Source organism: Clarias gariepinus, chromosome 17, assembly GCF_024256425.1.
Source record: "Clarias gariepinus isolate MV-2021 ecotype Netherlands chromosome 17, CGAR_prim_01v2, whole genome shotgun sequence".
NCBI classification, from domain to species: Eukaryota; Metazoa; Chordata; class Actinopteri; order Siluriformes; family Clariidae; genus Clarias; species Clarias gariepinus.
In genome coordinates, this window is record NC_071116.1 from 28,998,544 (window position 1) to 29,011,337 (window position 12,794).

At 36.9% G+C, this 12,794-nt stretch overlaps 1 protein-coding gene across 1 annotated transcript; it reads left to right on the forward strand.

Annotated features, from left to right (window-relative positions):
* The first annotated feature begins 130 nt into the window (after positions 1–130).
* On the forward strand, positions 131–10,538 carry atp6v1b2 (ATPase H+ transporting V1 subunit B2). The gene is made up of 14 exons (XM_053476237.1): positions 131–316; positions 3,321–3,376; positions 4,117–4,215; positions 4,314–4,407; positions 4,485–4,562; positions 5,328–5,467; positions 5,943–6,044; positions 6,191–6,288; positions 6,409–6,532; positions 6,746–6,896; positions 6,985–7,067; positions 7,181–7,285; positions 7,403–7,532; positions 8,055–10,538. The coding sequence occupies exons 1-14, from the start codon at positions 184–186 to the stop codon at positions 8,189–8,191; spliced, it is 1,530 nt and encodes a 509-aa protein (XP_053332212.1). The 5' UTR covers positions 131–183; the 3' UTR covers positions 8,192–10,538.
* Positions 10,539–12,794: the final 2,256 nt, after the last annotated feature.

A 12,794-nucleotide genomic window follows, 5' to 3' on the forward strand; every position in this document is an offset into this window, starting at 1 on the left:
TAAATGATTAAAATAAAGACTAGGATGTAATAATTTATCACACATATGGCGCGTGGGGGAGAGGTGGGGGGGGGTGCGTTAAATAGGTCGTCGTCGCCATGCAACGCGCATGCGCAGAAGTGCTGTCACGACCCGCTAGCTTTCTGTCGGCGCAGAGGCTAGGCTAAGCTAACACCGCTAATCATGAAGGCGCTTAGGGGAATGGTGAGCGGAGCCGTGAACGAGTTTACCTCGGCTGTCAGCGGACACAAACCTGCTGCCTCTCGGGAGCACGTCCTCGCAGTCACCCGCGACTACATCTCTCAACCGAGGCTGAGTGAGTCGCATTTTAATCCTCTTTCATTTCTGCTAGGCAGTTATGCAGCAAGCGAAGGCCGTGGTTCAAATCTATCCCCTAAGTGCGCTTCGTAGAGTGAAACGTAACGTCTGTTACACCCTATGTAGTGCACTGTGCTTCTAAAAGCGTGCGATTTGGACCCAGCCCTTAGCCGTGCGCAGGATGATAGACCGTTAATGATGCAGCGAATGAATGACGGGGTTAGATAACAAGAAACACACTCGGTTTATTTATCTTTCATTAACCTCGATGATGTGATAGAATAGAAATAAATAAGAAGGACTGTTATTTGTGCATTTACTCGTATGAGTTAGCATTTATCGGCTTAGCCGGCGTCTGATCATTCTGTGACCATCAGCTGTAATGTGATTAAAATAAAACCTTAATATCAAAGCAAATAAATGTGTTTATGTATTTTAATCTCATATTCTTCCTTAAACTTATGCAATAGCTGATGCTTCAATAGCTTCATGCTTTGTTTACTAAATAATGCATTGTTGTTGTTGTTTTTTTGTATAATATTTTATTATGTGTAATTTATATCCATATTTTGTGCTTTAGGTTTGCAGTTTGTCCAGATGTTTATAATAAATAAGGTGCATCAACAGAAAGCTTATTGGTTAATAAATGCATCATCATTTTATTATAATTCAAGGTTAAAATATGCAGCATTGTTTGCATTTTGAAAAACAGCATCATTTACAGCTTACTGTAAGCCTGGTTGTTGTTATAAAGCTGTTATAATGCAGTATAGTCAAAGGGTTAAACATAATAATAATAATAATAATACATGTAAACTCTTATTGCTTATTGTTACAATAAAACAAATCAACATATTAGAGCTAAGTAGACAAATATATCACAGTTTAGCATAAGTTCTAGTGTTACAGTGGGGCAAAAAGTATTTCTTCAGCCACCAATTGTGAAAGTTCTCTCAATTAAAAAGATGCGAGAGGCCTGTAATTTTCATCATAGGTATATTTCAACTATGAGTGACAAAATAAGGGGAAAAAAATCCAGAAAATCACATTGTAGGATTTTTTAAGAATTTATTTGCAAATTATGGCGGAAAATAAATATTTGGTCACCTACAAACAAGCAAGATTTCAGGCTCTCACAGACCTGTAACTTCCTCCACTCGTTACCTGTATTAATGGCATCTGTTTGAACTCGTTATCAGTATAGTTAAAAGACACCTGTCCACCACCTCAAACAGTCACACTCCAAACTCCACTATGGCCAAGACCAAAGAGTTGTCAAAGGACACCAGAAACAAAATTGTCGAGCTGCACCAAGCTGGGAAGACTGAATCTGCGATAGGTAAGCAGCTTGGTGTAAAGAAATCAACTGTGGGAGCAATTATTAGAAAACGGAAGACATACAAGATGACTGATAATCTCCCTCGATCTGGGGCTCCACACAAGATCTCACCCCGTGGGGGCAAAACGATCACAAGAACTGTGAGCAAAAATCCCAGAACCACACGGGGGACCTAGTGAATGACCTGCAGAGAGCTGGGACCAAAGTAACAAAGGCTACCATCAGTAACACACTGCGCCACCAGGGACTCAAATCCTGCAGTGCCAGATGTTTCAAATTCAAATCAAATGTAAATTTTTTGTCACATACACAGTCATACACAGTACGATATGCAGTGAAATGCTTACACGACTGCCAGTGACCTTAAAAAAATAAAAGCTTATACATAAGAAAATAAATATGAATAAAAGAAATACGTTAAGAACAAAATTATCTAGTAAAATATGCTGTACAAAAAATATACTGTAATAAAAGAGATATGTTGAAAAAATAAGATTAACTAGTGAAATGAGAACAAAATATTAATATAACAGATATAGAAATATAGAAATTTGTCAAAACAGAAATTTAGAAGTATAGAAGTTTGAAATGGCTCTGGTGTGCAAATGTGTCCCCCTGCTTAAGCCAGCAAATGTCCAGGCTCTCTAAAGTTTGCTAGAGAGCATTTGAATGATCCAGAAGAGGATTGGGAGAATGTCATATGGTCAGAGGAAACCAAAATAGAACATTTTGGTTAAAAACTCGCCGTGTTTGGAAAGAATGCTGAGTTGCATCCAAAGTACACCATACCTACTGTGAAGCATGGGGGTGGAAACATCATGCGTTGGGACTGTTTTTCTGCAAAGGAACCAGGATGACTGATCCGTATAAAGGAAAGAATGAATGGGGCCATGTATCGTGAGATTTTAAGTGAAAACCTCAAGGGCATCTCATCAGCTAGGGCATTGAAGATGAAACGTGCCTGGGTCTTTCAGCATGACAATGATCCCAAACACACCGCCCGGGCAACAAAGGAAATCTGCATGGAGGAATGGGCCAAAATACCAGCAACAGTGTGCGAAAACCTTGTGAGGACTTACAGAAAACATTTGACCCTCATCATCAAGTATTAAGATGAAATTTTGTTATTGACCAAATACTTGTTTTCCACCATAATTTGATTCAAATTTTTGATAATCTGATTTTTTTTTTTTTTTTATTATTTTGTCTCTTATAGTTGAGGTATACCGATAATGAAAATTACAGGCCTCTCGCATCTTTTTACGTAAATGAGAGAACTTGCACAATTGGTGGCTGACTAATTACTTTTTTTCCCCACTGTATATATACGACCATAAACTGATCATAAATTGAGATGTTGCTGTTTTTATTTCATTTTTCCAAAAAAAAATTATGTACAGTTAATTGTCAGCCTAATTGTTGTTATAAAGCTGTTATAATGCTCTATGGTTAAGGGGTTGAGCATGAAAAAGTACATTACAGTAGTTTATATTTAAATAAAACAAATCAAATTTGAGCATGTGGTCAGATATTTGTGTTAACTTCTAATGCTACAAATATGACAAAAACTTAAGCTGTTTCTGTTTTTAGTTTTTTCTAAGTTAAAATTTTGCAAATGCTTTGTCTTTTAGTTCAAGAACTATTATTGTTTGTTTTTCCACAGCATATAAAACCGTATCAGGTGTTAACGGCCCTTTGGTGATCTTGGACCAAGTGAAGGTAATAATAATAATAATAATGAATAATATTTTAATATGAACTTTTTTTTTTTTTAAGGTCTCATCTGGCTTGTACATGTTAATGACATTTAATGATGAGTTTGGTTTATATTTAATCTCAAAGAATTGCAATTAATGTGTAAAAAAATTAAAGGCTGAATGTTTAAGCAGTGATTACAATATTTATTTAGTTAGTTTGTTGGGTAAAGTAGTTTGTATAACACGACCAATCCCCTTTAAAATAAATGCATAAAAACGCAGAATGCAAAAATATTTTTTAATAGTTTTTTTTTTTTTTTTTTAAAGATTTAATTAGTCACGTGAATCGTGGCTCAGTATAATATTTGATTCAGAAACTTGGCTGAAACTAAGCTGAAAACACTTTTTAAATAGAGTTGATAAAAAAATTACTGGAGGGTAGATTTAAAAAATCGTGATCAGGTGCTTTGAACGCATTATGCATACATTTGCAGACATAAATAATCAACAATTTTTGTGCAAAAAGCCGAAAAGTCATACACATTTTGAAAAAAACGTAACTTTTATGCGTATGAATTATATTTATTTCATGTATTTACAGCCCTAAAAAGAATCAAATGTGTCTCATGTAAACATCTCCATTTTTAGCACGTCAGTATGTTTAATAAGCAGAGTTTATTTTAAGAACATATGTTATCATATGTTACGATAAGTTTAGGAAAAAACGTAAGCATATTAAAGTTAAAGCTGCCTCTAATGCAGTTTCCCAGGTACGCCGAGATCGTCCACTTGACCCTCCCGGATGGCACGAAGCGCAGCGGCCAGGTGCTGGAGGTCACCGGCTCCAAAGCCGTCGTCCAGGTGAGCGGCGCTTTTCATGTCCTTGCTGTTGTTTTAACTTCACTAATTTAATAAACCTGAGACACGCCTTTCAGTGACATGATCTCTCGTGGTTTCAGGTGTTTGAAGGAACGTCAGGCATTGATGCCAAGAAGACAAGCTGTGAATTTACAGGGGACATTTTACGCACACCCGTGTCGGAGGACATGCTGGGTGAGAACAGCTCATTTTTAGCCCAGTAGATGTAATTAAAAAAAATAATAATTTGTTAATCCTGATTGTATTTCCAGGGCGTGTGTTTAACGGATCGGGAAAGCCAATCGACAGAGGGCCGGCTGTCTTGGCTGAGGATTACTTGGACATCATGGGTAAATTATCTGTGCCTTTTGTTTGTTTTTTGTTTTTTTTGTTTCCGCCGTTAATTTAAGGACCAGCAGGAGCTGAATATATTTAATTAGGAAAGCAGTTACACGTTAAACACACAACAAGGAAGTGTTATTGTGTCATAAAATAATAAGAGCCAATTAAGGGACAACATGCGAATACAGGAAGGAGTTAATATATTATGATGTAGAAATTCCCAGGTTAATATATAATAAAGAGGAAATTTATATTACCTTTTATCTATCTATATATCTATCTACTGGATCTATAAATGGATCTATTTTATTAGATTTTGTTTTTGTAACTCAACCCCCATATTAATCAATTTATAATTTTCCATAGAAAAGCTTTTAGTCTCAAATTACTTTAAAGACACAGGTTCTTAAAAACTCCAAAGAAAAAAATTAAGCTGTTATCTTTTCCTCTTAGACTCCTCTGTTAATTTTTCTGGCCCTGAAATTCCCTTGGTCGAATTACACATAGCTTCTTTAAACCTTTAAATATTGTAACACAATCATAATTTTCTGATTTCTTTTAATATATATATATTTTTATTTCAGTAGTGTATCAAGGTGAATATGAGTGTTTTAATGGTCCACCATTTAGTAGAAATGAAATACAGACTAAAGTAAACACCACTTATTGTTCGAGGAAAGCTTTTGTCATTTTGTGTACTGTGGAGGCTCTGAGGCCACGTGGCTAAACATTTGCTTCCTCCACCTGCTCCTACGCCTCCACTGCTTTTCCAGGCCAGCCCATCAACCCACAGTGCCGTATCTACCCCGAGGAGATGATCCAGACCGGCATCTCCGCCATCGACGGCATGAACAGCATCGCCAGGGGGCAGAAAATCCCCATTTTCTCTGCAGCTGGTCTTCCACATAACGAGGTCTGGTTCACTGACAGATTAAAACCACCTTTTGGAGAACATTTATTTTTAGATCTTTTTAGATTATCTTTAGAGCTGGCCCCTTTATTGCCAATAATACAATAATTCTTATTGTGTAAATTATAAAGTAATAAAGGGGTTGATTCCATTACTGTATCTTCATGAATAATAACTAATCTTAAAACCATTACATTATGTGTAATATATAAAGAAATTGTTAAATGAAAATCTGTTACAATTAAAAAGATGTTTTAATTAGAGTACGGCATTTCTTTAGCAATAGTGCTTGGACCCCCATTTGTGTCCGATTGCACAGACAGATATTAATAATAATATCAGATATTAATTTCCAATTGCCTGTGCCCTAAAACTAAACAGAAATTAAGGTTTTTACATTAGCACATCTCATTCCACTGCAGACTTCTCAGTGTCTTGAAGGTGTTTTTCCATCGTTTCTGGCTGTTTGTGATTTCAGATCGCAGCGCAGATCTGTCGGCAGGCCGGCCTGGTCAAGAAGTCCAAAGACGTGATGGACTACAGCGAGGAGAACTTTGCCATTGTGTTTGCTGCCATGGGGGTAAGAAGAACATTGTCATCCAGGTCCAAGTTCAATGCCATGTTTTTTACTTCCTGATTAATGGATGAGGCTGTCTGTTCCTGGATATGCTGGGTTTTATATCTGAAGGTCACAGTGTGATTTTGCGAAACTCATTCTCTCTTTAGGTGAACATGGAGACTGCTAGATTTTTCAAGTCTGACTTTGAGGAGAACGGCTCCATGGACAACGTGTGCTTGTTCCTCAATCTGGCCAATGATCCCACGTAAGCACAGATATCCACTTGTGTACCGTCAGCACATGTTGCACAGTTTCGTCTACCAAGCTGTCTGTAAATGCTGGCAGTGTATCACGTGTCCTGATGGTGGATTACTTCCGTGTTTAGGATTGAACGCATCATCACTCCCCGTCTAGCGCTGACTGCTGCTGAGTTCCTGGCCTATCAGTGTGAGAAACATGTCCTGGTCATCCTAACTGACATGAGCTCCTACGCTGAAGCCCTGAGAGAGGTCAGACAAATCAGTACTGGGGGAGCTTAAATCAAACAGTAAACCCAAATCATAACTTCAAAACCCGTAATGTTCCCTTAACTTTGATTAAAAAAGTTAACCCTGTTAACCCTGACACTGTTTACTTCTCCTAAAACTAAACCTAAAACTAACTCTGTATGAGATCCGTGCTTTATATTTTTAAGATCTCTGAAATGTAAAATTTATTCCAAGGTGTCTGCAGCGAGAGAGGAGGTACCCGGACGCCGCGGTTTCCCCGGTTACATGTACACCGATCTGGCGACAATCTACGAGCGGGCCGGGCGAGTGGAGGGCCGTAATGGCTCCATCACTCAGATCCCCATCCTCACCATGCCCAATGATGGTTAGTCTGAGAGAGAGGGACGGGCAAATCACACTCTATTTACTCACAGAGCTGCATTACTATACTCTGTTTTCTCACTTCACCACAGACATCACGCATCCCATTCCTGATTTGACCGGCTACATCACAGAGGGTCAGATCTACGTGGACCGACAGCTTCACAACAGACAGGTCAGTCAGGGGAGTGTAACAGCAGCACTGACAGTAACGTGAGTTTATGTTAATGCATACTTTAGTGTTTCTATGGTAACATCTTACTCACTGAGACGTGTGTGATTGTGCAGATCTACCCCCCGATCAACGTGCTGCCGTCTCTGTCTCGACTCATGAAGTCGGCCATCGGAGAGGGAATGACGCGCAAGGACCACTCGGACGTCTCCAACCAGCTGGTGAGAGTCAAAGCTGATCACATGATCACAAAGGCACATGAATGTGTGTATATCTATAGCTGTATTGTAAATAATGGAGTGCAGTACGAGTGTGTAAAGTGGATCATCTGTTGTCAGTACGCGTGTTACGCCATCGGGAAGGACGTCCAGGCCATGAAGGCTGTAGTGGGAGAAGAAGCTCTGACGGCTGATGATCTGCTCTACCTGGAGTTCCTGCAGAAGTTTGAGAAGAATTTTATTTCTCAAGGTGAGTCACGTACACATGTACTGTAAGCGATGTGGGGATGTATAACTCATAAAATTGCATTTTATTTAAATAACATTCAGTTTTTACATGAACTACAGTGCAGTGAAAAATCATTTGCCGCTTCCTGATTTTAATTTATATATATATATATATATATATATATTTTTTTTTTTTTTTTTTTTTTTCACGCTTAAATGATACAAAATTCCATGTTTTAAAAACAGTGTCAAAAAAAGTGCCCAAATCTTATAAATGGGGGCTAGTCATGCAGTTATAATTAACTTGATCCAAAAATGTATTTAGCTTATATGTCTCCTTAAAGAATCACAATAAATGTATATTCACTTAATGATTAATGTTTAAGCAAATATTAATAATTTAGACAAATTCTACCAAAAATTCTACCAGACATTTTTCAGGCGTTCTTAGTCAGTAATGTTAAATTGCATTATTAATAACAAATTTTGCCCTAATTTTAATAGTTAGAAAGTGATCTCCATGCCTCTTTCTTCATCCTCCCAGGCGCTTATGAAAACCGCACCGTGTACGAGACCCTGGACATCGGCTGGCAGCTGATGCGAATCTTCCCCAAGGAGATGCTGAAGAGGATCCCACAGAGCACGCTGGCTGAGTTTTACCCCCGAGAGTCCAAACACTGAGCCGCTCATACATCCGTTCTATTCATTTATCGTCTCCTGTGTATCTCTGGTCCTTAAATATAAACCCCACCCCACCCCCGGATAAGACCCGCCCTCAGCTGCGGCGTTACTCTCTCTCCTCACTGTAGCGGTGTAGTTCTCCTGCTTTCTCTACATTATCTGTAGTGTGGCCAAACCGTGATGTATGTATATATGTTGTGAATATTGTGGTAATGGAATATTGAGTGCAAAAACAAACAAAAAAATTAATATTGTGAGGATATAAATAGCTTATTAGCCAAACATTTATCCTGGTGCCACCACTAGAGTGCTGGAATCATCACTACAAACTATAAAGCTGTGTGTATCTGAGACGTGAGGAGGTGAAAAGTGATACGACTGTGTGTAAAAATGAAAAAATAGGAAAGAATTTAAGGGAGATACGTTTTTACACCAAATGTAGTTGATCAGGGGAAGAAGTCGGCGTTCTTCACACTAGAATGTAACGATAAGCAGAATCGACTAATAAGGTGTGTCCAAACAGATCATCGGTAAGCACATTAAACTTCTTGTCCTCAACCACTGATTTATTTATAAGCAGTTCTTCTTCTTCCTAGTGATCTGCGTTGCCATAGTAGCAGCAGTTTTATTGTGAAAAGCACAGTGCCACCTGCAGGTCTGGAGAACCTGTATGCTACACCCAATACGAAAACGCAAAAAGTATACGCGGTTGTACTTTCATGAACGAGGCAGCCTTCACAGACATCGTCTCCACATGACGCGGCCTGAGACAGTCAGTCATGTCCGGTGTCTGCGTTGCTGCCGCTTTAGATTTGCACTAGAGCTGTGAGCCTGGACAGGGGACAGGGGGCGATGTGACAAAAATATTCCACAATTCTGAAACGCGGTTTTACAAAACACGTAGAGCTGTGCGATTTAGTCTATTATGCAATTTAAAAGGTTACATTTTTTTTGGATTTATGAATTATTTAGGCAAAAAAATTAAGGGTTAAAGAGTTTAAATGGCCTAAAATTAACATATTTATTCCTAAAGATGAATAAAACCTATCACAGCTTTTGTAGAGAATACGAAACACTTCCATCTTCCTTAAATACTCTTGCATTTTACAAGATTATCGCTGCTTCCTCTTTTGAGTTTTTGAGCATTGGGTGCAATACCGCCACCTGCTGGACTGGAGTGTGGAGAAGAAGAGTGAGACTTTTTTGAGACATGGCATTTAAACATTACAACATAAAGTGCACAGCATTTCAGTGTTTATTAGAAATTTTAAGTAGTTTTAATCTTTCAAACGCTGTAAGAAATGTAGACAAATCAGACGTTAATGCTGTTGAATGGAAAATCACAAGACCAAAAAGCAAGTTTGCGTTGTAAATATAAACCATTTAAGTAATTTCTATAAATAATCGTTATTTAGATCGGAAATTGTTTTATAAGATCTGTAAGAATGTTAATGTTTGTGTTTTAACCAAATATTCAACATCAGTTTGCAAATCTTTTTATTTAAGCAAAAAAAAAAAGAAAAAAGGGGAAAAGATGAATATTTGACATGAGTCTAATGGACGTCTTTGTCTCATCCAAATGTCTCATCCAAAATCTTATCTGTAGATTTGGACCAACATCTTTCACACTATGCGATATTGTCAACTCTCCCACTTTGTCATAATATCAGATGCGAGATTCCTGCTGTGTTTCATTTAAACACAAAACGGAAAACTGTAACACTTCAAACAAACAAACAAAAGAGGAAGTTTCAGTGTCGTCGTCTGATGTTGTGTGCTCAATCTAACATATGTCAAGAAGCTTTAAGCTCTAGTGCGAAGCTAAAGAAACATGTTCAGCTGATCGATTATATTGGGGATAAATAGAAAAACTGTAAAAAAAAAAAATAATAATAATAAAAAAAAACTTAATCCTGCACTTTGCATTAAATCCTAACATGAGCGAATATCTTGCTGTTCGTTTATATGCATACACTATATCCTGGTTATCAGTCATGCAGATCTGGGTCTTTTTTTTTCCAACAAGCAATAGTGCTTACCGAAATTATTATTATTTTTTTTTTTTCAGTTCAATTCACAAACCTCTCTCTATATAAATACACCTGTAATTAAATATTTATTTTTCTGGCTTCTGTATTTGATCAGTTGAATGTTGTTTGCTATTTTTATTTTATTTAATATGCTGACATTTTTATTATTATAATTATTTATTTGTGCCAAGGAGTAAAGTGTGTATCACCTCAGGTGAGTGTCACATGGAAGAATGTTTAGTCTGAGTGCATGGAAATGATGTGGTTGTGAAACATCTGTTTATCATTCAGTCTGTGGAATAAAACATGATCATGTGGCGCTGAGCGTTTTGGTGTTTATTTCCAGACCAAAAAACGCACTAAACAGAAGTCTGATGCAGAAACGAGTCAAGTTCATCATGCTTTTTTGTTTTTGATAAGTTTTAAAAATAGAATCTTATAACTTTTAGTACAGTTAGTAATTTTTGTACTATTTATTTCACTTTGACCTGCTAACTCATCATTTTGACTTATTTTGTATTTCTTTATTAATTAAATGAATATAATATTTATATAATATAATTAAACTAATATTTAAATTTGTTTTGTTCTTTTTTGACATGTGATTTATTTTCTACATTGTAGAACAATACAGGTTTTTTTTTCTTTTTTTAAACTGTGAAATAATACATATGGAATTACATAATTATGTAACAACAGCAACAGTCAGTTGTTATTTTTATACAAGAAGGTCAGCTGTTCTTGAAGAAGAACAGTATTGTGTCGAGTGCGTTTGTGAAACCCATCAAACTCCATGATGAAACTGTCTTTCGTAAAGACCTTCCCAGGAAAGCAAGACCAAAACTGAGCTCTGCTGCAGAGGAGAAGTTCATTTAGAGTCACCAGCCTCAGAAATGACCAATTAACAACCAGCACCTCAGATTAGAGCCGTTATGAAGGATTTACAGAGCGTCAGTAGCAGATATACATCTCAATATCAACTGTTCAGAAGAGATTATTGTGTATTTGATGTATAAACGCCTTTAGTGTTTTTTTACAGTGTAGAAACAAATAAAAATCAGGATAGACCATGAAATTAAAAGGAGTGTACAAACTTTTGACTGGTAGTGTGTATGTACAGTACAAACTTGCAAGAAGTAGACAGACTTCAGACAGGTAGGTATGCTTGCAGTATGACCAGGTTTAATTGCGTAGAATACTTGCACTTAAGTATGAAAGGTTCAGACAACCTTAAGATACCAAAGTAATGAAAGAAGCTAAGACTGCTGCTCTCCATTCATTAAATTTATATCAAATCTTATCTCTATAAATCTCTACTAGATTTCCACACTCATGTTACCAACAGCATCAGCTTCAATTCTGTTAAAATACTTTAAAATGCTGTTCATCAGTGTGTATTAAAGTAATTCATCCTGTGTTTGTGTTTTTAATGTCCACTAGAGGGCAGTAGTGAATAAGTAATACTGATCTCACTGCCATGGATTTACAGCTGAGTGATCAGTTAAATAAGTGATCAGTTTAATCAGTGATCAGTTAAATACTTGATCAGTTAAATAAGTGATCAGTTTAATCAGTGATCAGTTAAACCAGTGATCAGTTTAATCAGTGATCAGTTAAACCAGTGATCAGTTTAATCAGTGATCAGTTTAATCAGTGATCAGTTTAATCAGTGATCAGTTAAATACTTAATCAGTTAAATAAGTGATCAGTTTAATCAGTGATCAGTTAAATAAGTGATCAGTTTAATCAGTGATCAGTTAAACCAGTGATCAGTTTAATCAGTGATCAGTTAAACCAGTGATCAGTTTAATCAGTGATCAGTTAAATCACCTGCTTATTGTACAATATCTGCTTATACAATAGAAACAAATGTAAAAAAAAAATATTTTTTCAGTTGGCTTTATGCCATACACATAAATAATTATATTACAAATATTCCCTTGCTCCTTGGGAGCACAAAATGTAATCAGTTTAAAAACTTTGGTCAGATTTTAGTAAAGAAACAATTCAATACATCTGAAGTGAACTTGGTAATAATAATAATAATAATAATAATAATAATTTACTGCCTGGCCAATAGATTTTTGTTGTTGTTGTTGTTGTCTCCTTTATATCTCGATTACAGCCCACACTGTAGTCTGCAGTTTATGTATGAAAATGTTTCTTTAATATCCTGAGCCCTAGAATATGTTCATGCCGTCAGGAAAGAAAAACTTCATAGAAGTGATGAGCGACTGAAGCAACCCCAGATCATAACACTGTCTCCAGACGCTTGTACAGGGGACACTATGCATAATGGGTGCATCGCTTTAGGGCGTTTCCCTTCCTACCCTGACACGCCCATCACTCTGGAATAGGCTCGGTCTGGACTCATCAGGTCACATGACCTTTTTCCATCACTCCAAACTTTAGTCTTTATGCTCCCTAACAAACTGAAGCTCTGAAATGCTCTTACTTTCACTATTAAACATAGCTCTGGTTTTTACTGTAGATTTTTCACCATGCAGCATCACCAAGTGTTTAAGTGATCCCCATTCGTGATCTTTTTTTCCCGACCACATTTCTCCAACAGA

Coding starts and splice junctions, on each gene's coding strand:
- atp6v1b2 (XM_053476237.1), top strand. CDS start 184: ATGAAGGCGCTTAGGGGAATGGTGAGCGGAGCCGTGAACGAGTTTACC. Junction 6,533..6,745: donor ACGCTGAAGCCCTGAGAGAG/GTCAGACAAATC, acceptor ATTTATTCCAAG/GTGTCTGCAGCGAGAGAGGA. Junction 7,286..7,402: donor CGGACGTCTCCAACCAGCTG/GTGAGAGTCAAA, acceptor ATCTGTTGTCAG/TACGCGTGTTACGCCATCGG.